This window comes from Platichthys flesus, chromosome 3, assembly GCF_949316205.1.
Source record: "Platichthys flesus chromosome 3, fPlaFle2.1, whole genome shotgun sequence".
Lineage (NCBI taxonomy): Eukaryota > Metazoa > Chordata > Actinopteri > Pleuronectiformes > Pleuronectidae > Platichthys > Platichthys flesus.
In genome coordinates this window covers 15,884,541-15,911,343 of record NC_084947.1, presented here as the reverse complement: position 1 = coordinate 15,911,343, position 26,803 = coordinate 15,884,541, and the positions used below count along the sequence as shown (strand labels likewise).

Below are 26,803 nucleotides of genomic sequence, written 5' to 3'. Positions count from 1 at the left end.
TACAAAGTCGGCTAAACATTTTACCAAGACTCATCTCAATGGAACTTTTTCCTCCTGTCTCTACTACCTGTGCTAAGTGTGAGTCTGCTGATGGGACCCTGGCTCATCTTTTCTGCTCCTGCCCCAAGCTGTCATATAAAGCAGAGAGTTAATCCCTGACAGTCTCTCTGTGATTTTGGGTTGCTCCAATTACTTTATGATGCTTCCTCCGGCATTACCACAACCCCTCATGTTTGCTATGATCACAGCTGATGGCGTTATATTGAGGGAGTGGAAATCTGTTTCCTCTCCTTGTTTTATAAATGGCTTGAAGACATGGTTTTCTGTACTTGCAGAAACTCTGAGTTTGCTATCAGGGTTCCCAAAGTTTCATAAGAGCCCGGGAACTTTCATCTTCAAAAAGAGTCTGGAAACAAAATGTTTTGCTTAAACGTCATTGTATTGTTTACTACCTGTATTGCATCGTGCCTGACCTTCCAGGAATTTGTCTCTAGCCTTCATCTTGGGCCTTCCTCGGCCTTGTTAGCAATTGAATGTATATCTGACGCTTAACCCACTTCTGGACATTTTATGCATAGTATACACTTTTCTGTGGACTGGCTGTTCATTTGTTTGTTTGTTTGTTCGGCTCTTATATGTGATTTACTTTTTCTTGTTTATGTTTGTTTCATTCTTGTAGAAAGTAAAAATGTAATAAATAAAGTGTCAAAGGGATTTTATTTGCTCAAATCTATGGGCTTACATATTCAAGCCAATATGAACTGTTAAAGAAATTGATTTGAGCAAATAAAAGCTGTTAAGACTTGAGTACTGACTGCATTGATAACTGAGAATTAAACATAACAAAAAAAGTCAAGATAATGATGAATAATCATAATCAATATATACATGAATGAGTTTGACTTACCCCAAACAGGTGCTGGACAATATGGCTCACAGGGTAACAAGGAGCGCTGTAGGACTTTGATATTTCTATAATGGGTTTAGCCATGACATGAGTGATGGAGGCAGGAGACGGAGGAGGGCTGTTGAAAACTTCTGCCTTGCCAGCTATGAGCAGCCTGTCAAAGATAAAATAATATGTGATTATTCCACTATCAAACTTTATCCATGGATTGATCGTTTTTTGTTTGTTTTGTGTGTGTGTGTGTGTGTGGGTGACAGCTCACCGTTTGAACATGGCTCTGCGAGCGGGCTCCTGGACCATGAGGAGGACCCTCCATCCTTGAAAGGCTCCTTTTAGTCTCCCACTGGCCACCTTCTCCCTCCACTGCCTGACAGGGTAGAAGGCGGAGGAGGCCACCGGGGAAATGGTCACCTCATAGAGTCCCTCAGCAAGCCAGGAACCATTCTTAACACTGTCCAGCACATAGTCTGGAGTCACAACCCACTTTCCTTGTGGACAGGAGGGGGGAATAAACAAAAATCAATGCAAGAGAGAACAGTCGTGTTGAGTCACAGAGAAGCTTTTGAAGTGGCTCAGTTCGGTGATTAAGAATAATTGTTGAACTTTGATACTTATTATCATAATAATCAATCTGACTGACCTGCAGCACAGGCTGCCAAAAACTTTTCACTGGACAACACCTGAGGGATGATGAGATGGGTGTTGGCATGTTGATAAACCTGGAAGACAATCATCACATCTGTTTATGGACATGTAACACAATACAATATAGAGCAGACAACCGGATGTGGGTATTTATGGCATAAACAAATTATTTTTTTATTCAAGGTGTGGCCAGTGAATTTGCAATTCCAATCAAAATCCTGTTAACTGTGATAAATACAGATTTACGTCAGGAAAAACTATTCCTATGCAAGAAATAGGTACTATAAATAACTTATTTGTGATGAGATTTTCATTGATACAATAAAGGATTGTAGATCCTATGAGTAAAAAAAGCTGTCACTAATCAATTTCTTATAAATAACTCATAAAGCAGCTTTATCCTAACTTTTTCTTCATTGTTCAATAATGTGACATTATATAATATATAGCTAATTGATTTGCCTGGTTTTCTTTATTTGGGTCTCTAGGTTGCTTGTGAGTCTAGTAACTGACTCTGGGGCAGTGCTGTTTGTGTGACAGGCGCCTCATAGACATAAAAAAGAAAGTGTATCCTTGGACGGATCTGTCAGTTACCTCTCAATAGACGTGATCTCTACTCACCGAGCCACCTATGTATTTCCCACCCAGCTGCTGGATCCCCTGGACCAATGCTCTCTTCTTAACACGGTTCTTGATTCCAGAGATCTGAAAAACATGTGAGCTGCTCTCCATCCTGAAGAGGAAGCAGAAAAAAACACCATCATAATGACAAGATGTCACCGATAAGTCGTGTCTTCACTTCATGCTTCGAATGCTGCAGTTCTCGTTTGCCTGCATGGCGTAGACTGCTTTTACAGACACTGGTAGAAAAACCGGACGGGGAGGTTGTAATTATCTGAAGTACACATCATCACACTTGTGTGCATTTAGTGTTATGTCTGTGTGTTGCTTTCACTTAAATGCATGGCAACAAAGTAGGCTGCAAAGTTGTGAATAAGTTCCTGCAACATTGATGGCTTTAAATAAACGTGGACTCTCATGTGTGACTGAACCACAAAGCACATGTTCACTGCTCAGGGATTTGCATTTGTTTAACAACACAGCTGTTTGATCATCATGTACCTTTCGGACACCAGCGACTAATACATCTGCGTCCTCCCTCTTTCATAAAGGCGCCAAACCCCGGACACAGTCGTCCAGGAACATGAGCGGAGTTTAGCGCCAGTTTGCGTTCGCTTCTTCAGAAGGAAGGTGAAACACACGTGGCTCCTCTTGGACTTTGCGGATTAGTTGTGCAAACAAGTGTTTAGATCCTTACGTTTCTTCATCAACCCACTTCCATGTGTTGACAGTGACAGGGCACAGCTGACTGTTTCAGGGACAGGGGGGAGTCCATCAGACACTCACATTTTTTTTTATAGTAACAACATCCTAATGACAATATATTTCAATAAATATACATACATTTTAAATATTTTAATTCATGGTTTGTTATTGTTCATTATTATTCTAAAGTTGAATTATTTAAATGGTTATTTAGTCACAACGCACTCTATTCTCCCCCTGTTTTGTTTCATCAGTTGGTCTTTCCCATAAAGCGGAAGTTTTCAGTATCTACTTCCGGGTTGTTGTCACGGACGCTTTCTCGGCCCGGAAACAACGAAAAATAACTGTTTATTGCACCGTTCGCTCTGTTTAACGGGGAAATCCGATCGATCGATGATATCGGTTTGATTCTGATCGAGTCTCTGATCTTGTAAACGTTCGTTTGTTTTCAGAAACGGTTCAGCGCGTTGTCCGTTGGACGTTCAGTGACAGAGTCTGATCAACGGTTCATCACAGTGATTTGTTTGTATAGTCTGGAGGTGTATTGACTGTTCACAGCTTTGTTGTAGCTACAGGTATCTGTCACAGACAAATGTCAGAGACAAGTGACTGTAAATGACGCTGTTTATATTCCCTCCAACTGTAATGGATTAACGTTCAGACACGAGACGAATGAAAGGAGCTTGTAAACGGTAAGATGCATCAATAACAGTGGTGGGTGTCGCACAGAGTAACACGTTGTTTATGTTGTGTTGCATTTAGCTGCGTGGCTGCCATCTTTTAAATCATTAAATACCGTTGGCCATTATAACCTTACTGTGATATTCAAGCAGATGTCGTGTCTGGTTGCAAAGCAGGTAATAGTCAGTTATTCTGCATTTATGTCAAAGGTCTCTCTCTCTCTCTCACACACACTGATATTTATGGTTAACAACAATATGTTTCAATAAAGACTATGATCATAAAACTTAATTGAATCTACCGCAACATCAAGCCCTATCGGGTTCATTTATGATTGATAATTTATTCTACAGATAATAAAGTGTAAATCTAGTGGTTGGACAAAAACAACATTTGAATTTGGGGTATTAGAAATAATGATGGTTTCTAGACAAACTATGTTTAGAGTTTGATTTACCAATACATCAAAAATCTGATCTTGACGCAAAAAAACTCCACCATGAAAAGCAGGGGTAAGATGCAATAATTTGTTGATCATTAATTATCCACTTAATCAAGGACAAGTAATCGATAATCAATTAGTCATTCAGGGATTGATTCTAAAATGCATAAATGAAGAAAAACTATACAAAAGAATTTATATCTTTTGAAGATTCCAGGTTCTCTTATAGGGTTATTGTCTTTCTTCCTCTCTGTCAAAGCGAATATCTGTTTTGGGATTGGTAAAATGAATTTCTATTAGACTTGTTTGCACATGATTATGGTTTTGGTTTTGGTGCATGGTTTTGTATTTATATAGCGCTTTTCTAGTCTTGATGACCACTCAAAGCGCTTTACAGTACAGTTTTACATTCACCCATTCACACACACATTCATACAGTGCATCTATTAGCATCACTTTGTTATTCTATTGGGGGCCATTCGGGGTTCAGCATCTTGCCCAAGGACACTTTGGCATGCAGATGGGTCAGACTGGGGATCGAACTGCCGACCTTCAGGTCGAAGGACGACCACTCTACCCCTCAGCCACAGCCGCCCCATAATTTAAAATTTAAGATTAAAATTATTGTAAAGCTAATCCCAGCTCTGTTGAGAACTATGCTGACATTGACTTTGTTCCGGACTCATTTTTCATGCACTTTTTGCACCTCGGATGCAAAAAGTTGAGCAAGATGATCATGAGCTGCAGTTGTCTCATAGCTCAGGCTACTTTAATACTGTTGAATGATGATGATTATACCACAATGACGAGTGATATCAGGATTACGTCATGTATTATTCATTCCCTCAGTGTACGCTAACCACACGGCCATTTGTTAGATGTTGCGCTGTGATATTCAAACCATTTTACACAACATGTTTTAAGAGGATATTATGTCCACATATCTCCCTGTAGTAAAGAAAAAAAAGTGACAAATACATTTAATAACATCAGTGCCTTCACATTTAGGAAAAATTACACAATACCAAATAGGAGGATCATCACTATAAGCAGACCTACTGCACAGTGTAGCGGAGCCACGTGACTGCACCATTTCACTGAAGCCCTCCCCCCCACCCCCCGCCCCCGGGGATACATGAGATAGTCCTCAGCAGGCCTGTGATTTAGGAATATGCACCTATTTAATTTATTAGGTTTCCTTTACAGCAGACGGTTAGGTATCCCCTCTAAAATAATGTTGACTTTAACTTGACATGCTCTAAGTGGCTTTAAAGCGGCGGCCTGGGGGACGGGCTGCTAAATATTTCAGGACAAACTCATTACTGTAAATAGGCCTGTGCGTTAGCAAAGCTGGGTTAGACAGGCAGCAGCGAGAGAGATAGGACAGTGTGTGTGTGTGTGTGTGTGTGTGTGTGTGTGTGTGTGTGTGTATGTGTGTGTACGTGTGTACGTGTGTACGTGTGTGTGTGTGTGTGTGTGTGTGTGTGTGTGTGTGTGTGTGTGTGTGTGTGTGTGTGTGCGTGTCTTTTGCTTCTTCCAGTGTTCTAATAGCTGTGGAGTCAATGTCTCAGGCAGGAAGCGCCTGGCCCAGTTGTCCCTGTTGCAACACTGTGAAACACAGGGGCTCCTCCAACATCTGCTTTGTAAAGAGCTAATGACAAGACAATGGAGACCGGCTGATTTAAAGTATAGTACTAATGAGGCCCTGTGTGTGTTGCCTGGAAGAAGCCTGACAGAAACACACTAACATGTACACACTCATGCTTAAGATAACAGATGATGTGTTGGCGAAGCAGGAGGTAGACGCCCAGCAGAACTCCACTGTGTCTGAGTGTGTACACCGAAGAATGATGCCACAGACACAATTCAAAATTACACACACACACACAGGATCAGCCCGTATAATTACAATGGTGAGTTCCTAATCCATGGATTGAAAATCTTCTTCCCTCTCAGTAATGGCTGTGTATAGACCCGTTCCCCGACTGGGGCGCAGAGGGAGCGTGATGATGAGGGGAAACAGTATGAGAGAAGAAGAGAGGGGAAAAACAATAAAGGACAAGCTTAACTGGTGGGGCTGTCAGCGGAGGAAAATAATATTTGTCCAGCTGGACAGGCCTCCCTTTGTGCACGCTAAATGAATGTTGAGGTTCCTGTCTGCCCTGTCAGGGAGAGTGGCATAGACTGTACGCGGCGGCGTAGAAGCGGAGCGGAGTGCGGGGAGCTGTTTGGAGTTTGACAGGGATTATTAAAATCAGAGCAGATGACGAGGAAGGGCTGAGAGGCGGAGTGTGAGAACGCCAAATTGACACAGACACTCTCCATTACCTTCCACTTGACTCGTGTTGATGACAGTGTTGATATGAGACCCGGCAACGCGGCACCGGCATGGGATTGGCTGTTAGCATGAGCGTTAGGCACCATAGGGTACAGGGGGGTGGCCCCCGGTTCTGAGAGACGTAGGGAGATGAGCTGTTTATTTAAAGCCTTGACTGAAGAGCATCTCACCTCATTGTTTATTTATTTGGTTCTATTTTTTCCCCCGGTGTTAACTCACTACAGTGTCAGTAGGTGGAAATGGTTAGAGGCTGAAGCAATGAATTTTGATCAGGGATCTGCTCCTTCAGCGAATGATTTTCCGAGGAGAAAGGGAGGGGAACTGGAAGAAACTGTTTTTGCTGATGATAAGCTTCCCTTTGTTTCGGGCCTTTCGGGTGCAATTGATTTGTGCCTCCTAACAAGACGCCTGTTTGAGAAAATTTCAAATTATTATAGACCACAAGACTGTGGGAGTGTAAATGTTTGTGTGGATAGTTTCTTGACAGCCAGCTATGATTACACAACAGGCCAGATCATGCAGCCGACTACAGCTTTTATTGAATCCTGACACCAATGCTGTCTTTTACATTTTGTTTCATGAATGGGTACGCGCCATGTAAGATGTTTTTATTGTTCTGAACCCTTCATATCTCTTCCTCTCTCTCTAGTTCCTGTCCCTGCAGAGCAGTATGGAGTGGGCCGCTGACTTTCCTGACGACCACGCCTGTGTGGAGCTTCTGGTTCCAGGGGTTTCCAGTGAACTCGACTTTGATCAGTTCCTAAAAGACACAGAGGACAAACTCAATCTCAATGCCAGCAGGTCAGTCAGAGCAGTACAAGCATTGACTTATTATGCCATTCTCCCATCAGTTTTATATTTCTTACATTAAAATAGTCCTGGCACTACTTCTTTCTATGAATTTCATATCCCCACATGATGGTGAGTTGTCAACAGTAATGTGGACATTGTACCTGACCATTGTTGGGAAGAAGGAGCTGAGCAGCTAGGCAGAGCTTTCGATTGAACAAGTCCGACCGTCAACTAAAGTCAGAATGGTGAATACAAGCTACCAATATTTGTTTGCTCCACCGGGTGGCTGGGCTCAGCCTTAGAGATACATTGAGGTATTCGGACATAAATGTTCCCTCAAATGAACAGGGCACAGTTGAGGTGGTTCGGGCATCTAATCAGGATTCTTCCTGGGCACCTTCTATTGGAGGTTTACCCTGCAACGCCCAAGTGGGAGGAGTCCAGGGGAAGACCCAGAACTCATGGAGGGACTGAATATCCCATCTAGCCTGGGAGCACCTCTGGATCTACCAGGATAAGAAGAAGATGGATGGATCCCCACATGATTTTACATGACATGTAACAGTTAGTTTAAGGGTTAGGGGTTTAGGATTGTTTTAATTCAGGAGAAGACGATGATTTGTTTCTACGATTGTCAGGTGAACGGCAGGAAGCACAGAGCAATATAATGTGAGGCTCAGAATGGAAAAACAGGCACAATGATGAATGCTAAGTTAGGCAAGACATAATTAAACTCTCGCTTTTTATTTGATGGGTTGTAGTACATCTCAGTCGATTTTAACAACTATGGAAATTGTTTTTTTTTGGAACTGTACAAAGACTAAGGGGGAAAAAGGCTCACTCTGAGACTTGAGAAAAACAATCTCAGTTTTTTTTTATGCTAACAACCACTGAGAGAGGTGTGCAGGCAGCAGCAGGTGTGATTTTAAAGAGAGGAGCTACCTGCACGACCGACAGACTTAAAAAAAATAAACAGTAATATTGTTTACAACCGTGGCAAGCGGAGGTGTCCACAAGGTAGAAATATGATTTCATGATTAAAATCAGACAGACTCCATCCACCGTATCATAGATTGTCTGTGTTGGACTGGATTACTTTCTCTCTGCCTCTCTATCTTCATTGTTACTCCACACAGTTCAACCATGTCAGTCTCCTGAATGAAGAATGTTCCATACACCAATAACAGACACATTAGAAGAGTGAATGGAAAATGTAATCACACTTTTTTGATGTGTCACCTTTTGTGATCTTAAAAAATTATCCTCTGAAAATGCCTGCTATTAAAAACATCAGAATATTGAAAATGAATCAAACTTTTAATTTCTTATAACTGGATTTGATCTTGATTGAAAGGCAATTACTTTGGAGTAAAATGGTGAAGGACACCTAGTAAGCAAGTTATCTGCAACCTTTGTGGACCCATACACAGGGACAGGTCTAGCAGAGTATTTTTTTCTAGATATTCAGTATACCCCCAAGCCATTCAGTGTATCGTGGCAGCAGTTATGAATAATAAGAGTTAAGCTTATTTCTATGACTGTCTGTTCTTGAATCTGAAATGAAGTAATTAACTCCAAAGTGTTGTTACAAGTGACTCTGAAACTGAAGTAAATGTTTCCTTAGCTGAACAGCCTGTTTGTAGAATTCAGACACATTCGCACAGTGAGAGGAAACAATGTGATCTGACAATGAGCTGTCATTCCACTGTGCACAAAAACAGATAAATCCTCTCGATTCCACATACTGCAACATCGACAATATATAAGGCTTGCAAACATATGGTTATTCACAGGGATACATCTGACCACCTGCATGTACAGTAGTTACCGGAGTTTGACCAACAACTTTATTCCAGGATAAGTGTCTTGTCTGATTCAGCCCAAACTGGATATTTCCTAGTGTGTAAATACGATCGGTTGGATTTAAACCATCATTGAGGGCTTTCAGTTAAATAAAACCGTTACTTTTCCAATGTGTTTTCAGGCTTGTTTGTTGTTTGTGGGAGATTTGTCTTTAGAAGTAGGAAGTGAATTTCCTACGCTGAAATTGCAGTGTGAAAGCTGTGCTTCTGAATCAAGATGAAAATGTCTGAAGTCTCAGCTCTGACTTATTTCTCTCTGTGCTCATGGTTGAGTGGATTTGCGAGTGTTGCCCTAAGGAGCCTCTGGATTGAGACACTCATCAGAGTGTAAGACTCAGTTTACATTAATCCGAACATCTATGGTCAAATATGTGATAGAATACCTTGAAAGACGAATAATTTATAATAGTTTATGACGGTTTCATTCAATTAACTACCTGAACAGTTCTGAAATCCTATGTTATGGAAGACAGTGCAATGTAGAATCTTCAATTTGACTTTTTGACTGAATACTGAGAGATAGATGTCTGTCAGTGATGGCAGGGGGGGAGACAAAGAGAAATCTATTTTTTTGGTCTTTTATCGTTGGTGGCGTTTTGAGGCTGAGGGCAGATGATGAAGGACAGGCTAAATGTAGCAAGTGAACAAAGCCTCACTCTGGCACCATTAGTGTCTGGGACTCATCCCTTCCTCACTCTATCTCTCCGTCTCCCTCCCCTTCCTTCCCTCTCTTTCTTTCCTTCCTCCTTCTAAATGGGAACATAATAATTGAAGATTCCACATCTTGAAACGAAAACCCTTGGGTAGGTAATTCAAGGCTTATTACAGAGAGGCCGGGCCATTTTTCTGCTTTCTAAGCATTAAAGGGTTATTTTGTGTTCCTGCAGATGGGAGAGGGATAACCATTATGAGAACAAAGCGTCCGGATAATGGAGAATGGGGCTAAAAATAAGGCAATCCTCCTCTCGCCGTGGGGGACCACTGGTCAGTATCTCTGTCAGGCTGCGGCTAACTTCCTCCCAGACTACTTCAGGACAGCGCTTTCGCTATCAGCGCACATCCAGGCGAACAAAAAGCTCACATAGGACCTCCCTCTGGCTTCGACCAGGGTGGGCTGCAGACCTACACGCACCCAGACACACATCCACAGCTCGCTCACCTGATGCCTAATTGACTTATCAGAGTCTGGGACAAATTACGGAAGTGCAGGAGAGGAAAGGGAAACCGAGAGATGGGGCTGCCCATACCCGTGAAGGACTTCAGCCAGTTTGCGGGTCAGAGTGACTGGCCTGCTCCCACTTCTCAGATGTCAGTGATTTTCCTAAGAGCTGCTCCCTAATTGAAAGAGATTAAGATAGGCTGACAACGGAGCTGGCTCCCCCAAATTGAAATGCTGTAATCCATTAGTTTTCATCAGATGGGACAGTGGCACGGTGCGGGGTTGGGTCGGGAGTGGGGAGCGGGGGGCCACCAGGAAAAGACCTCTAATGAAGTGTCAGCACAGGCCTGCAGACTGCAGACAGGCCTCCAGTTTCACACTGACAAGGCAAATGGCTCTCGCTAGTCGGCTGCCAATCTTGATCAGGTTTAAGATATCAATTCTTTTGAGATCTGATTCTCTGTGTGTGTGTGTGTGTGTGTGTGTGTGTTTGATTTTCAGGATTTTGCATAAGTGTGCACGCAGGTGGAGCTGTGAGTCTGCCATATAAACACTGTGCTAGGTTCCCTTTCAGCGAACAAAAATACCGATCTGTATGGTCCCTGCAGTATGTAGCTGATTTTGTGTGTAGCTGTGCGTGACACGTGTGTTAAGTTAGGATATCAGCTGTATCGGTTCTCCGGTGTCATTGGCCGGGCCAGGGGGCTGGGGGGGCTGAGGGCACTAAGTGGGCGATGGACTGGGCCAGGACGGGATCTGTTTTCAGCCTGTTCATTCAAGCCCCATTCACTCCCTTTCCCCTTTCGCAGAATGGGGCCCTTTGATGGAGGGAGATATTTTGTTCTCAGGCGGCTGGTTTGGCACCGACCGGAGCTGGGGCTTATTTGAAAGGGATCTTCCTGCCCCTGTTGCCTCCAATCCCCCGCTACCCCCCCCCCCCCCCCCCCCCCCGCCTCCTGCAGGCAAGCGGAGGGGAGCGGAGCGCGACAGACAGACAGCCCCACAGCAGCCCACCCACGTTAAATTAATTCTGACAAGGAACTTAAGATAACGTCAAAGTGCTGACTAATCGCGGGATTGGGTTTCTGTAAGTCAGGGAGCTGTGAAATGTGCCATCATATCTAATAAAAGACCTCCGGTTGCTCCCTTTCCCTCTCAGCGGTGGTGAGGGTTGGGGGGGAGCACGGTTGCGGTGTCGACTGTCTAGCTAGCCCGGTCTGAAAAACAATTAGATTTCACTTTAGCAGCCAAGAGCAAACGTGTGTGTGCGTGTGTCTGTGTGTGTGTGTGTGTGTGTGTGTGTGTGTGTGTGTGTCAGTTAGGGTAAGATGATTGACATGTTTGTAGAGGGGCCTACAGAATCCTTTCCTTCCAGTTTGACTCTCCCCTCCTTTCTCATTCTGCAAATCCTTTGTCGATTTCCTCTCCTCCATTTTTGCCATTACGGGTCGGTCCATTGTCGCCTTGACACGGAAAGTTGAATGGTTTTATTTTCCATGACTGCTCCTGTTTTCCACCCATTTTTACCCTCCTCTCCTCTCATTCCCCTTTCTGTCTCTCTTCCCTCGGCGTCTGAGCTCTTTGGCGGTGGAAGTCATCAGCTTCGGAGCTAATCCCGCCAAGTTGATTAGGCTGCAGGTAGCTTTCACTCCTGCGGGCCAAAGGTCGCAACATTGTAGAGAGCTGGATGGACTCCTTGACACAGGCTATCCACGTTGACTTTATAACTTACAGCGCACGGCCCCAAGGAGGTGTAATTGAAAGGCGAGAGTGAAGAAAAGGAAAACCGGGGGAAAGTTTTGAGGAGAGTGGATGAAAGGGGCCGGCACGGTGGGGAGGAAGAGGATGTGTGTGTGAGAGAGGAGACACAGTTTGAAAACGTATCTGAAGCGAGTGCTGTGGCCGTAGCCATTAGAGTACATTGTTTTGATGAGTGAAGGCAAGAGTGAGACGATTGGAAGTGGAAGGAGTATAACAGCCTTGGAGCCATTCTACCTCCTGCTTTAGTCTGGGGCCTCACATGGGTTTTACTTTCATTTTCTGTCGCGTCCACATATGGCTAATCTGAGTCCCAGAAACGGCAGTTATATCCATCTCAGTCCTGCATTGGCTAACAAGGTGGAAGTCCTGTGAAGCTGCAGTTTAGTCTGACCTCGACTCCGCACAGTTTATATGCACCTACATTTTCAGCTTTTAATGAACTTCAGAGAGTCGGGGAAAAGTGCGCTACAGATGGAAGCCCATTCGAAACCTGCTGTCTATGTGAAGTCCTGGGGTAGAGCCCAGAACGAACATCCATGTTTATGACGCACTATAAACACACATACAGTGCTCTCTCCTGTCATTTAGTCTGCAGCAGGGACCTGGCACGTGACAGAAATCAATGTTAACATTCGGATTTAGAGCATTTCTTACTTCTGCTTTTACTCTTAAATGTCTTTTTTTCTGTGAGCATTGAGCAAACCTAGTTTTTGTGTGGATGAAACATTTAAGGTGACATCTTTCCTTTAAAAAGTTGAAATGTCTTGAACATGAATATTTTTAACAGAAACACGGGGTAAAGTGAAAAAAAAGACGAATGACAAGGCTTTTAAAAGTTCTGCACTTGTGATTCACACAAAAAACCACACCCAGTGGTGTCAAGAGAGTAAAGTGAGATGCATCATTTGACCTAAAGAGGAAGAAGTAGTTTAAGGACAGAACCGTATAGCATTAGGCGATATTCAATCTAGAGGATAGTGGTTTGAAACAGTCTATAACATTTTATCCGTCCCCGTTTTTCCCCCCCGCTGAAACCAAAGTGTATCAGATTGAACGGTTATTTAATGTGTTGCCATTGTAAGACATCTGGATGCGTTCATGGCCCAGGAGCAGGCAGGAGGCAGTTTATAGACCTGCAGTCAGGGATGAGCTGTCTTACAGAGGAAAGAAAAGACACTTTGGCATCATGCACACACACACTCCCATGCGTTTGGGAGACAGATACGTATCGGTAACTAATTCATATTTGCATTATCTATTGATTATTTGGTTCAAGATTCACTTTATTTTCATTCACATCGCACAAGTGTGCACTAGAATTGGATCCCACTCACAAATGACATTGAGGATGGTACAAAATCTGTCTGTAGTAAAAAGGTAATAATGAGTAAAAGAATAAACAAATGAATATGTCACAGACCGACATTAGGATATTGCACACAACTGAATTAAATTAAACATATTGAATAAATAGGTAAATAAGATGTAAACACACAAACACACAGGATAATTATTGCATGTACTGATAATTAGAAAATAGGTAACATAACAGACATGGTGTATTGTAATATACAGTGTAAAGAGAACATATAGCACACATTGTACTTGGTTGAGAAGCAGTCCAGGTGTATTGGACATTGGAAGTGTGTGTGTGAGTGTGTGTGTTTGTTTGGGTTAATATCAAACTGTCAAAAATGTACTGTGAGGCTCAAAATGTCATTCATTGATTGTCTTCTTCTCTGAGGTCGATTGTCCAATTAATAAATTGTCAGCATGCACCACCACAGACACAAACACATCAATCCACATTGTGCACAATACACACCTATGGACACAAAGTCACACACAGACACAAAAGCAACATTCACGACACCATAACATGTTTAATTATGCAGGTATGTTACCCCCCCCCCCCCCCGCCACACACACACACACTCACACACACACACAGAGAGTCTTACATCGATAAATATATACGCATAGATTTGCATGGAAATGACTTAACATGTCGAGCCCAAAGATGTCATTTCTAATCTGTCATATTAAAGGGGAAACGGAATAGCTGATGCAGTGTCTGTTAAAATCAAAAGAGCTGTGTTTGTGTTCTTTGTGCGTGTGTGTGTGTGTGTGTCTGTGTGTCTGTGTGTGTGTGTGTGTCAAAGGGAAGAGTAAGACGTGAGACGGCAAGAGGCGTGCGTCTCAGATGCCTGCCATTGCCTGTAACACCACTTCACACCAGATGCTTAGCACGCACTCACACACTGATATATGGACGTCTGTGTTCATTACTGTTGATGCTCCGGTATCTGTCACGACACAGAGTGAGGGGGAAATCCAAAATGTGCTGTGTTGTGTCTGGTCCGTGTTCGTCTCCAGTGTGTTTGTGAGCGTGGTGACTGGTTTCCTGTGTTGTTCCCCTGGGAAGGTTCAGGTGCACGTAATCTTTCAGCAGTTTTCAACTGGGGTAAAGGAGAAGTTTAGATGAACAGGAACATGTTGACTTTGTGCTGGTTAACACGCACGTAGGCGATCATCAGATGGGCCGGCACTTTCTGCATTTTACTCCTTTCTGTTGGTGTCAGGATTAAAAACAAGCAGCAAACACACACAATGACCACTGTGTTCTGTAAGTTAGCACTTATTTGGCTTATTTGTATAACTCTCAGACTTTTCATCTTGTCCACTCAGCATTGAGCAGCAGCTGAAGGAGATCCAGGCCAAAATGGGAGCCTGCCGGATGGGAGAATGCCCGCAGAGCCCGTCGGAGTGCCTCCAGTGGTTCAACCTCAGGATGAACAACAGTGTCCGGCCTGTCGATGCAGGACATGAAGAGTTCATGGACTTCCTCAGAGCTTTGGTAATATGATAACACTCACTGATGATGCTCATGATTATGATGATGATAATAACAATGCTTGTTGTTTTAGATATTTCACAGATATTTTTTTTCACTGAAACTTAAATTAAATAGTTGTTTTTATTAAAATGAGGCACATAGAAGACTGATAACTGATTGTGGTTGATGATGTCGATGATTATGATTTTACCAGTGTGCTGACATCCCGTAGTGGCCTCAATTTTCCAATTAACTGCAACAATATTCTGTTATTAACATTTAACTATCAGTTGATCTGAAGCCTTGTTTATTAACAAATCAGAAAACCCCATAGTTGGACAATATATTTTGAGGACGCTTCACATTCTGACTTGTTGGCTCAGTTCTGCATTGTTGTGATTTGTGATGAAAATACTCACCATAAGGAACTTTTTTTTCCTCCCTCAGTGAAATAAACATCTTCACTCTTTCTCTTTCTCTCTCATTCAGCAACAGTACCTGCGATCTGAAGAAGAGGGGAGAGAGGAGGTGACACTTCAGCTCCTGCTGCATCTCTCTTCCCAGTGTGGCGTCTGCTTCCCCTGTACCCCTTCCTCTTCCTCCTCATACTCCTCTCATCATCCTCACCCGGCCTCCTACTCCATCCCGTTGGTACACACAGTCAGAGATGACGCTTCATTAGAGGTAATACTCCAATTTTGATACCTCCCTATATTTAATTTGGTATTGGGTTAATTTATTGAATGGGTAATTCAGCAGCTGAATCTATTCTAAATGAAAATATACTAAGCTACCACATGAGATAAGAACTCACATAACTCCTAAATGGATTGTTGTTGTTTCTTTAATTTATTTTTGGACTTACCCTTCATTTTATTATTTCTTTAAGTTCCATGAGGTATGGGATGATGTGCGTCTCCACTTACGCTGCCACCTGCTGGACCGGCTGTCTTTCCACAGTCCAGAACATCCTGGACCCACACAAGTGTCTATTCTCTCCATCCCTGAACGAGTCCAGTGTCTGCAACAGCTGTTATGTCTTTATCCTGAATCTGAAGTGCTCACATATTACCAGGTAACGGAAGATAAGAAAATGTGTTAAAGGGAAAACATTTTTTTAAATGTTTTATATATTTATAAATGAATTAAATTACAATTTGTGTTTGAACACAAATTTCCACCATAGGTGAGTCATGAACTCTGAATGTAGTATTTGTCTTAAATTGCAGGTGAGACTGACAATTTGCAGCACCAGTATGTTACAGTGGTCTACCAGTGATTTGACAATGACAGTATTATTTTGATTTTATTCATCCAGGGCCTGAGAAGCAAATCTGTGCAGGTTATCCTGCACTCGACCCAGAGATCCAGCCCAGGCGGAGAGACTCACGGCTTTGACAGACTGGCTCTACGTTTCCACTCTGCCATCCCAGCTCTGACTCAAGCGCTCACCGAGGAGCTCCAAGTCCTTTCCAGACTAACAGAGCCGCACACCGTCCTCGGCTTCCTTAACGCAGCTTACTTTGGCACCGTGGCCCGAGAACTGGCCTCGCTGGTGGAGAGAGAGTGTGAGATGGCCCTGAGGGACAACACCACGATCAGCGGCAAGATAAAAAAATATTCAGCCAGGTCTCGTGCAACTGTGGGTAAGAGGCCCTTTTGGATATTTGTATCTGATAGTAAGTTCTTTTTTTTCTCTCCTTATGATTCTCAGAGTTTACGTGTAGATGGGCTTCGCTGCTGTTTTCTGTCCTTCTGTTTCTTTTTGCTCCTCAATAATGTCAAGAATTTCTCCCTCTCCTCTCCATTTATACTTTTCTGCTACTTTGCAACTGCAGTGTGCAGTGATCTGATCCCAAGCCAAGGCCTCTGTAAGTGATTGTCAGTAACTGCTGTTCCCATTGTAATTGCTTTCTTTTTACTGCCCTCTTTCCTGTCTGCCTCACTTTCCTCTTTACCAACAAAAAGAGAAGAACAGCATTTACCGGGCCAAGGTTTCTTTTAAAAGTACTTCTAACACTATTTACCACATACTTTATTCTTGACTGAGGTGACCCCGATCCCAAGAGAGGTCCAAGCTATGTTCCCGGTTTGGCGACAGTGAGTTAAATCACGTCTTTACCTTGAACCTATGGCTACATGAACTGTCCCATCCTGGCCAATGATTTTAGTGTTGACAACCATACTTTTCTTTATCCTCTTTACAAAATAAAGTTGATTAAAACAAAGCATAAGAACCTTCACACAACCCCATGACCTTAAGGTGCAGAAGGGAAACTGATTAATCGCAACCTTCCTCTTACTTTTGAGCAGTGATAAAGCCGTGTAGAGAGAACAGCAGGGGGCTGAGAAAAGAGTTGGCACACAGCTTAAAGCAAGGTTCAACTTTCTCCTGACCTTGTTACACAGTGGGATGAGTATTTGAGAGGAAAAAAAAAAGAATATTATAAAGAAGTACTTTTTAATATTTGCCTGCTAATGCAGAATGTGTCACTGTGACGGAACATGTGGCGATGTTATATACTGAGACCCGAGACGGGGCGCATGACTTCACACGCTGTGTCACTTTTGATACTTAATTTCTCCCATATTCTTTGTTTGTTTCATATTGGCCTATTTACGGCTTGCTGAGGGTAAAGATTCACAGCGGGAAAAAAAGTGTCTGAGCCATTGTTTACTTTTTTAGAAATGGTGCACATGTCAGTTTCCCTGCGGATCGGGGAGAGGAGTGCTTTTACATCTGCCATTCTTCGATAAACATGCCACCAGCCTTGGTTCTTTTTTCCTCCACTCGCTCCCTCCCTCCATTTCTCTCTTTCCATCTCCCTCTCTGGTTTTTACTTTGCCTCTCCTTAAACGTGAGATGAGAGGAGGCAGCCAGGATAATTGGCCATGCGTCAGTTGGGCTGTTTGATCACGTAACGTGGCGGAGGCTACACACCTACGTGCCGCTCAACAAACCGTCAAATGTAGCACCGGAGGCAGAACACGGCTCCAAAGGGAGCGGGGGACCCGTGCTGTGTAATGATCGTAAAATGGAGCAGTTTTGCCTGTGCTGGTTTTACGTGTGTGTGTGTGTGTGTGTCTGTGTGTGTTTGTGTATGTTTGTGTGTTTGACTATCAGCTGCAACACAGCTTTGAGGGCTACAACTGGGATTACATTTTTGTGTTGTTCGTGTTTTAAGTCCCCCCCCCCCAGATCAGCTCAAGAATATCCACCACCCAAACGCCCGTGGCTCCTAAAGAGCCAAAGCTTGAACATTAATGCATAATCTGCTTTCACACTTTACTGTCTATACTATATGTTACGCCCATAATTGTCAAGACAATTATAACAGCGGTTTAAAAAAAAAAGAAGTGATTGTGAGAATCCAATGACTCTTTAGATCTCCTTTGCTCCCTCCCCGCTGTGTTATTGTTTGTCTCTGCACAAGAGGCAGGCGGTAGGTATATTTTGATAAGAGCCATGCCGGTGGAGACTGTGCGGGCTCCCAGGGGAGCAGCACTGTCTGTAGCATCAGCCACTGTCAAACCACTGAACCATTTAACAGCGTTCATGGCGAGATCTGCCTCCTCTTTTAACCCCACCGACTCAAAGGTAGGATCTGACATTGTACCTAGACAGATGTGAAGGGTCTCAGCCCCCAGCCCCCCCCCCCCCCCCCATTTTTTCCCTCCATCCGTCCCGCGTTCACTTCCTCTCTCCTTTTCTTTTCTTGTCTTTTTCCCATTTTCCTGTAGTTTTCCAAGTGTAATGGGGTGAGCAGTGAGACTGGGGAGTGTGCTCGACAGGTTGGCTGGTCAGGAACAATACAGGCTTTAAACCCCACTGACACACCTCACTGAGTCTGCAGGGGAGTGCTTGGGCCAAGGCTGCATGTTGCCGTGTGTGTGTTTCTGTGTGCATTTGTGTGCGCATGTGTGTGTGTGTGTGAGAGAGAGTGTGATGAATTTCGCCAAAATAAAATAAAAATAATGAAATGAATGAAAATCTGTTCAGCACCCTTACACTAAAAAACATGTTGAAGGCCATCCATCCTTTTCAACAATCATCCAACGCTCTAACTTCAAGACTAATGTAAATTGAAATAAGTTATATTAGATTATAAGTTATATTAACTTATTATATTATAATTAATTTACGCTATTAGTTCTACTTACGTATTAATTATCGAATTACACATTAGCCAGTAATTGCTCCTGTTAACACAAATATTATAGACCTGAATCTGGTCGCAGGAGATGATACCAGAGCAGACAAACCACTATTTCCAAAACCATGTGCTATAGCACATTTGAAGTATGTTACCTGTTTTTCCTGAGTGGCTGTGTGATTGGGTGTGCTTGTGTTTTCATCACCTTTGAGCATGTGTCTTGTGCATATGTCTGCCCATTTGTCTGTGAGTTGATGCTGGTGTGTGCACTAATTGCAAGCTTACACAGAAAATTGTGTGATCAAGAGTCATTTAATACCTCCCTTTTAAAAATTAGCTATTCCATTCCCATATGGCATCTGTCATTTGCATATGCATGCAGGGGAGATCCGTGTTTTTGTGGGACATCAAAAGAGTCCATTCCAACTTCTCTGCGTACACTCACACAATTTATTCCCCAACAATCGACCACAGGGGTGAAGTCGAGGTTGTGAGTTTCTGTTCAAACACTTTGCAGCCCCATTCTGATAGCAATGATTTGAATTCCAGTTTTCCACTAATTTCCCCATATGACGACGTCGACAGCTCCCTATAGATAAAAAATAGGATTGAGATAGAACATGTATAGCAAGCACATTCACCCCCGCCGCACCCCCCCCCCCACCCCCCCAGCCCCCCTCTTCGCCCTTTCTGGCTCTTTGAACTCTTTCTTAGAGAAAGCACAGCAGCCTATTCAGCGGGGAGAGAGGTTCTGTAGTGATGTGAGATAGCTAGGCTGAGGCTCTGACTGGCATTGGAGGTGCTTGTGGGGATTGAGGCTACTTGGGAATGGCGTTTGTTAATATTTAATAAGAGCAGCTCCTCACTAGATCATATCTCTGCCTGAGTTTATACACACTGTCAGCCAGGGACGTGCACCCGCATGCTGCCATGTAATTATGTGCAAGGTAGGAGGGTTTGTGTGTGTGTGTGTGTCTGTGTACATGTGGCATGATTCTTCAAGTTTATGGATGATTATTTTTCATGCCGCCCTCTTCCTGTCCTTGTGGATGCTGATAAGGCCTTGTTTAAGAAAGTTACCACACAGAGCAAGTGGTTGTTTACTAATCTCAATGAAAAGAACTGGATCTTTGCTCTCTGGCTGTGTTCACGTGTGTGTGTGTGTATGTTTCATTTTTCTCTAAATCATGGCTCCAATGAAATCACAGAAAAGAATATGTTTCATGGCCCTTGAGAATGTGTATTATGCATGCCATTTATTTTTTTCCCCATTTCCTCCGAGTGGTCACAATAGCTTTTGTGTATCACTCTTGAAAAGCTCAAGGATATGAACATTTTCCTGGCACCTTCTATTGAGAACGCGCATACAAAAATGGCTGGCTTATTGAGAGCAGCTAGCCCTGATGAAGAGTAAGTGTGATTCGCCTAGGGCTTGAAAACAATAATGCGAACAAGGACACTAAACAAGTGGGTTTTAATGAAATGCTCCCATCAAGACAATACATTCCTCCGTGTTCTTCAGCCAGGCTGCTTGGTTCAAGTATGCAGGGGAAGGACATTTTAACCCCTATCACACTGTCACTGCAATTTTCAGCCCAATGAGAGCCAAAAACAAAGACAGACACAGAGGAGAATACAGAAACAATTATAAAGCAGGAGAAGGCTTGTCCTGATTCTCTGTCACCACAAAAACACCACAATCACAGCTACACCTCCTCCTTGGGAAGGCGACTTAATTGAGATATCAAATAATGCTACTTTCCCCTTCTTTGAAGGGCAGGTGGCCCCTGCTGTGGACTGGTTGGACAGCACCCAGGGATAGTGCCACAAGAGACTGGGGCTCGGGTGGTTTGTGTGTGTGTGTGTGTTTGTGTGTATGTGTGCGTGCACGTGTCAGAGTGTGTGTTTGGAAATCACAGCAGGAGGCCTCCCATAATAAGGCTGTCTTAGCGAGCAGTGGGCCGCAACTGACGAAGAGGACCCCAGCTGTCACAGGGCCTGGCAGGCGGTCCACAGTGGCTCATAGCATCCTTCTACCCACATACTTACACAAACATGCACTGAAGCACCCCAAGGCACCCACACGACCACACGACCCTGCTTGACACCCTATGAGATGAGCACACAAGGCGGCAAAACACATCCACAAAAAGAAACACACAGAAGTGCTCAACAGCCAAAGCATAACACTCACTGCCTTAAGCCCCGTAATAAGAATGTAGTGGTGCACAAGTACTCATATATTTACACTTACACACAGTTGTATCGAGCAGCCCATTTTGATACTTTAGGTGCCTGGCTTTAGTGTTTAACTTCTGTACCAATGCTGATCTCTGACAGCACATGGTGGCCACTGCAGGTGAAACTTCTAGGTGAGTTATGGTGAGTTATGTTTCAGGCTCTATCGATGCAAAACTTCTTTGTGTGAACATTTAAGCTCAAAAACTGTTTGTCATTACATCACATTTAGGCCTGTAACTGATACAGGAACTGTTCAAATGTTTTTCATTTGGCTATTTCATTTCCAGCCAGGTCACTGTGCCTTGTAGAGTCCCACAAGGGTCAGTACCTGATCCTCTTCTATTCAAAATCTCAAGTTTGAGGATTCAGGCCACATCAGCTGATATTAGCCGATACCTGAATATCAAAACTCGAGCTGTTGCATTTCCGGTAATGTCAACACCAGGTTTGACAAGGAGGTAGAATCTTTGGCATAAAAAAGGCAATCTCATACAGTTATTTTCCCAGCTGACCATTGTTTGTCTGACAATGTTACACACATTAAATAAATTGCCTTCTGTTTCAGAGAGTTAAAAGAAAAATCAATGAATACATGGGCTAACACTGAAAAATCTCAACAGCATTAATATTTCAGATATTTACCTGGATCTCCACCTTTAACCGGATCCACAGCCACATTTAATGGGTTCTTCCCTGGTCTCTGAATGGAAGCATTACCTTCTTGGTAGAGTTAATAATCTTTGGATGAATGAATTGGAATGTTTTTGTGGATTGGGATATACATATTAGTAGTTGCTTCAAATTAGTTACATCATCTCGTATGACATCAGTTTTTTTTTCTAAGTAAATGGAATCTTAGCATTCTCGTAAATAGTTTATCTGAGCAAACATGGCTGTTATTCCTGCTGTTTAGTGTATTGTCTCTATAAATCTCTTTGAGACTGAATCAAATAGATCTTAGTCAACAACAACTTTTCAAAAATCTAGCTGCCAGGACAGAAATAAAACAAAGCAACTTTAATCCTAAAAACGCAATTTTTTTGTCAATTTCAGTTTCATGTATTTCCTGCAATATATGAAAAGTGTCTTCTAAAAGTACTTGCTTTCTGAATTCCTTTGTTCCTTTCCTCTTTGGATCTGATGTAATCAAATGCCTACATCACCAAGAGGTCGTTGTACAACAAACATGTCTGCAAGAACACAGTAAACTTCCCATATTGTGAGCCAAAGATAAGAGAGGCCAGACGGGTAGAGAGAGGCAGAGCACCCCAATGGTGGTCGAATTTACACTACAAGGAGGCAGAATGAGAGACAGAGAGGAAAACGGGGGAGAGAGGATGAGAGGGGGAGAGATGCTGTGCCGGAGAGAAATTAAATCAGTGGCTAAATTATTGCATGATTGCCCATTCCCAAAAGACTTGGGCATCATTTGGTAGAAAGTGTCTAATAATTGGTTTTCGGCCATGTCAGACACATGCAATTCCCACTTCTAATGGCTCTGTTAGGAAGAACTGGGCCTCCTGGGTCAGAGAAGGACAGAAAACGGCCAGACGGCAAAAAGCGCCTCATACGCCCTTCTACTTTTTTTTTCTTCTTCTTCTTCAACAGATAAACGAGGGAACAACGCAGAAGAGAGAGAGAGAGAACAAGAAAGAGAGAGTGTGAGCGGGGAGGAAATGAAGTGGCAATAAGTGCAGCCAAAGGGGAAATGCTCTTCACCACGAGTTTAATACATCAGACTGGGGATTTGGCAGCCCGCCACACAGCAATTGTTTACCTTTTTGCTCACTGGCTGCATCTGTTCTGTTTTGTAAACGGCACTAAACTATTCGCCCGTAAACACCGGAATCAATAAACAACTGCTAAGGGAATTCCCTTATCCCGCCCCTCCCTCTCCTCCCCTACCTCTCTTCCTCATGTTTTCATCCCTAACCACCACCCCTTTCCCTTCCCATAGATCTCCTCCTCTCGCCTATCTCTCTGTTCCCTGCCAGTCAAGAGCAGTGTGTGTGTTTGTGTATGTGTTTGTGTGTGTGTGTGTGTGTGCTGTGGAGCTGATGGTGGAACCCACAGGAGAGACAGACAAGGAGAAAACTGATGGCTTGCCAAAAATACCTGCTCTGTTTGTTCCCCCCTCCCCCCCATCCTTTTGTGTCACATTGTTGTCATTGTTAAAAGCTACAAAGTGAAACTGCCCACTGTAGACCCGCAGAGTTTGGTATTTTCAGACATTCTTTTTTCACGGTTCTGCTCCATATGAAACATAAAGCCCACCCACACACATACACTGTTTTCTATTTCACACGTTTCATTGGATGACACATTGCGTGACATGCTTGTTTGCTTGGAGGGCGACTGATAAGATTCATACGGCTTTATGGTTATCACAGCGATGTGGCTAACCATTGATTTTCTTTTTGTTTATAAGAACATCCGCCCACTGTATTGTCATATGGAGAGGCTCTTATATAGTTTCACATATAATTTTTTGCCCAGCTTTCAACACCAGACCTCCTTTATTGATTCTCAGCACACTGACCTTTGGTTGAACTCTCCTGCCTGTTAGTGCCCCCCCTCATCCTGCTCTGTGAGACGTGCTCTGCTCTATGCTAAATGACACACCTGGGTGCTTTTAAGCACACCCTCTCCATCAACTGGCTATGAGAGCCTCCATTTGGCCTCACTGTTGTGACAAAGGTATAATGAGGTTTAGATGGCTGTGTACTACAATGCTATGGCTATAAGGCCATTTGGCTTTGGAGGTGACCATAAATACATATATAGCCCGGGTGGCAGAGCTTGATGAGAGACTGAGGCATTGCTAAACATCAAGGTCATGTGCGACTACTTAGAGTGTGACTTAATGTGCCAGTGAACCAGTCACAGGGTCACAGGTTGAGGGAATGAATAGGATGAATGGGGAGGGAGAAGACACATAGAGATGATGCCCTGCAAAAAGGCTGATGCTCCAGATGAAGTGCTGGTTAATGGTGGCTGTGCTCATAAGAATGCCCCACAGAAGGTGGGGAGGGTTGCTTTGTACAGTGATAGCTTTTTAGAGAATCCTGCAGCTCCCCCCTAGAATGTGTCCCTGTCTTATCCGGTTTAGGCTGTCTACTCTTTAGTTGTTGACAGCTTTAGTTTGCCCCTGTGTCTAGGCACGGAAAGCTCTGCTGATTTGCCGGGGACTTCAGAAATAGACGTGATCGGTGGCGGGTGCGTGGGTCAATGTGCAAGCTGGAGCGAGAGAGGCTGGCATGTGGGTGTCAGCCAGGTCACGCATGTAAACATGCAGCATGAGGTGCTCGAGGACACAGACTCCCACTGGACCCCATTACAGAGGAGGTGCCGAGCTGCGGACCCATGCAGCTTAATTATACATACGCACAAATGCATGCACAAACATTTTACCACACACACAAACTATTTGCATGTGATTACATACATGCTTACACACACACACATACTTAACATATACAAATAAATACATGCATCCACATACGACTTGCAAACACAAACAAACTTAAGGTCAGAATATATTCCATGGTGACCACAGAGTCTGGCTGCATTGTGGCAATTATCCTGCAAGACTGACATGTGCAAATGTGTGTGAAAGTGTCTTCTACAAATCAAGTTATTTATAATGACCGGCATAACATGCACACAAACACGTGTGCGCTCATTCGACAAACACAAACACACACAAACTCATCGACTCACACTCACAAACACACGTAAATATGCAAGAGAGCTGACACACACATACACACCGAGTCGAGCCTCATGCATGATTAAACCAGGCATCCTTAGGGACAGTGTGTTGTCATATTGTCAGATTTTGTTTAACAATATGGCAAAATTACATTAGGATCCAGAGGCAATAATGTTACAATTATTTGAAACGGGCCCCACTCCTCTTTCTCTCCCTCTCAATCATCTCTGTGCTTTCAGAGTCAAGGCTAATACCGAGTTCATCCAGTCCCAAATGCTTTTGCAGTGGAGGAGCTCATTTAAGCGGATACACAAAAGTATTTGTGCATGTGTCTGGAAGTATGGCAACGCATCTCCCAGCCGCCCATTCTCCAGCTTAATGCGGAACATCCCCTGGGTGATGGCTTTGGCAGCCTCCAAAATGGGAAATCCATATTTGCCGAGGGGGTCATCGGCGGGTTAGGGGGAGAAAAGTTTTGTGCCAGGAGAGAAGAATGTGCATGTGTGACTTCTCAGGGAGCAAAGTTTTGCATATTTTTTTTCACTGTCTCTTTTGTTTATGCTGTGTATTGGGAAAACATGAATGGGTCGATATTTATAAAGGGTGTCGTGCGAGGCAAGACATCAGCATGGGGGTGTTTTCTGATGAGTGCGTGTAGGTTGGGAGGTTGGGTTGAAAACCTATTTCCATGAGACTGTTGCTTTACTCAACTGTAAACTGTAGTGCAGCTCTCAGCCCTCTCTCTCTCTCTCTCTCTCTCTCTCTCTCTCTCTCTCTCTCTCTCTCTCTCTCTCTCGCTCAGTTTATTTTGTCTCTTTCCCCTTTTACGAGATTTTCTTTATGTTTCTCTCTTCACAGCTCCGATGGAGCTCCCCATGAAGAATAGGAGCTTCAGTCTAACCTCCCACCAGCTGAGGGCGTTAACCCAGCTGGCCTGCACTCTGCTGGGGTTTGAGAGCAATGTGAGAGAGCTGGTCACTCACACTATCACCATTAACTGTATGGGAGACGCTCCCTGTATAAAAGGTAGGAATCCACCCCCATCCAAAACACACATGCATTAGACATGCAATAGGAGTTCAAGCTCTCAAAGAGGACACTGACATTGAGCCATCTGCATTTCTTCCTCTGAACTTAGTGGCCTAAGGTTAGATTCATATTTTATAATGGCAGACATTTTAAAGACTGATTTAATATCATTAAAACAATATCCCTCAGACTCACTATTGTTTTGTCAAAAAATAACAAAGTGAATTCAGTGTTTCCCTGAGTTTGGTGAATATTTTGAAACACTATTATTTAGTCCATTAGTTTGAGTCAGACTAACTATGTCAGTTATAATATTTAAATAGTAATAGCTAAAGTAGAGACTTTATTTCATCAGTTTTTTGGGGGGAAAGTGGGGGAACCTCAAAATGTATAAACTGTCTGTAGTCATGCCTGTCTCACAAACACACTCACACACACACACACACACACACACACACATTGTTACTTATTCTAGCAACACATCTGGGTTGTGTCTGAAGAAATGTGCCGTTTGAGTTGGGAATTATCTTTGCTGTTATGTAAGCCTTTAGCATCCCCTTTTCCCCTCTCCCTACTTTGAACTGCCGTCGCTGAGATGTTAAATGAAAGCTTTTGGTGCATGGAGTAATTTCCATAAAGGTTACATTTACAAAAACAAGACTTGCAGAAAGGCTCAATTTACAGAGAGGTAAACAGCCTTTAAAGGGCAGTTATCCAAATCATTAATTCCAGGCAATCAAACAGCTTAATTACCAGAAATTCATCAGATGGGCTTAAAGGTCAAAAAGTGATGCGCTTGCTGCTTCCTCCTTCTTCCATTCCATGTAGTCTTGTTCGGGTAAATTGCCTCGCCTGGGGTCTTACTCTTCGCCTTCTGATTAGGAAACTGCGGCCTTGATGTTTCACGTTTTTTAATTG

At 43.4% G+C, this 26,803-nt stretch overlaps 2 protein-coding genes across 2 annotated transcripts in view; one reads left to right on the top strand and one right to left on the bottom strand.

The window, feature by feature from the left end:
- Positions 1-2,891, bottom strand: part of slf1 (SMC5-SMC6 complex localization factor 1) — a 31,404-nt gene extending 28,513 nt beyond the window's left edge. Inside the window, exons 1-5 of the mRNA XM_062382194.1 lie at positions 2,675-2,891; positions 2,174-2,285; positions 1,548-1,626; positions 1,170-1,395; positions 908-1,061 (exon numbers count right to left, since the gene is read on the bottom strand). Coding sequence (XP_062238178.1) covers positions 908-1,061; positions 1,170-1,395; positions 1,548-1,626; positions 2,174-2,284 — 570 coding nt within the window. The 5' untranslated portion in view covers position 2,285; positions 2,675-2,891. The remainder of the gene's footprint in view (positions 1-907; positions 1,062-1,169; positions 1,396-1,547; positions 1,627-2,173; positions 2,286-2,674) is intronic.
- A 341-nt stretch (positions 2,892-3,232) lies between these two features.
- Positions 3,233-26,803, top strand: part of kiaa0825 (KIAA0825 ortholog) — a 115,681-nt gene continuing 92,110 nt past the window's right edge. Inside the window, exons 1-7 of the mRNA XM_062382193.1 lie at positions 3,233-3,570; positions 6,989-7,140; positions 14,602-14,770; positions 15,239-15,433; positions 15,639-15,824; positions 16,068-16,395; positions 25,715-25,882. Coding sequence (XP_062238177.1) covers positions 7,010-7,140; positions 14,602-14,770; positions 15,239-15,433; positions 15,639-15,824; positions 16,068-16,395; positions 25,715-25,882 — 1,177 coding nt within the window. The 5' untranslated portion in view covers positions 3,233-3,570; positions 6,989-7,009. The remainder of the gene's footprint in view (positions 3,571-6,988; positions 7,141-14,601; positions 14,771-15,238; positions 15,434-15,638; positions 15,825-16,067; positions 16,396-25,714; positions 25,883-26,803) is intronic.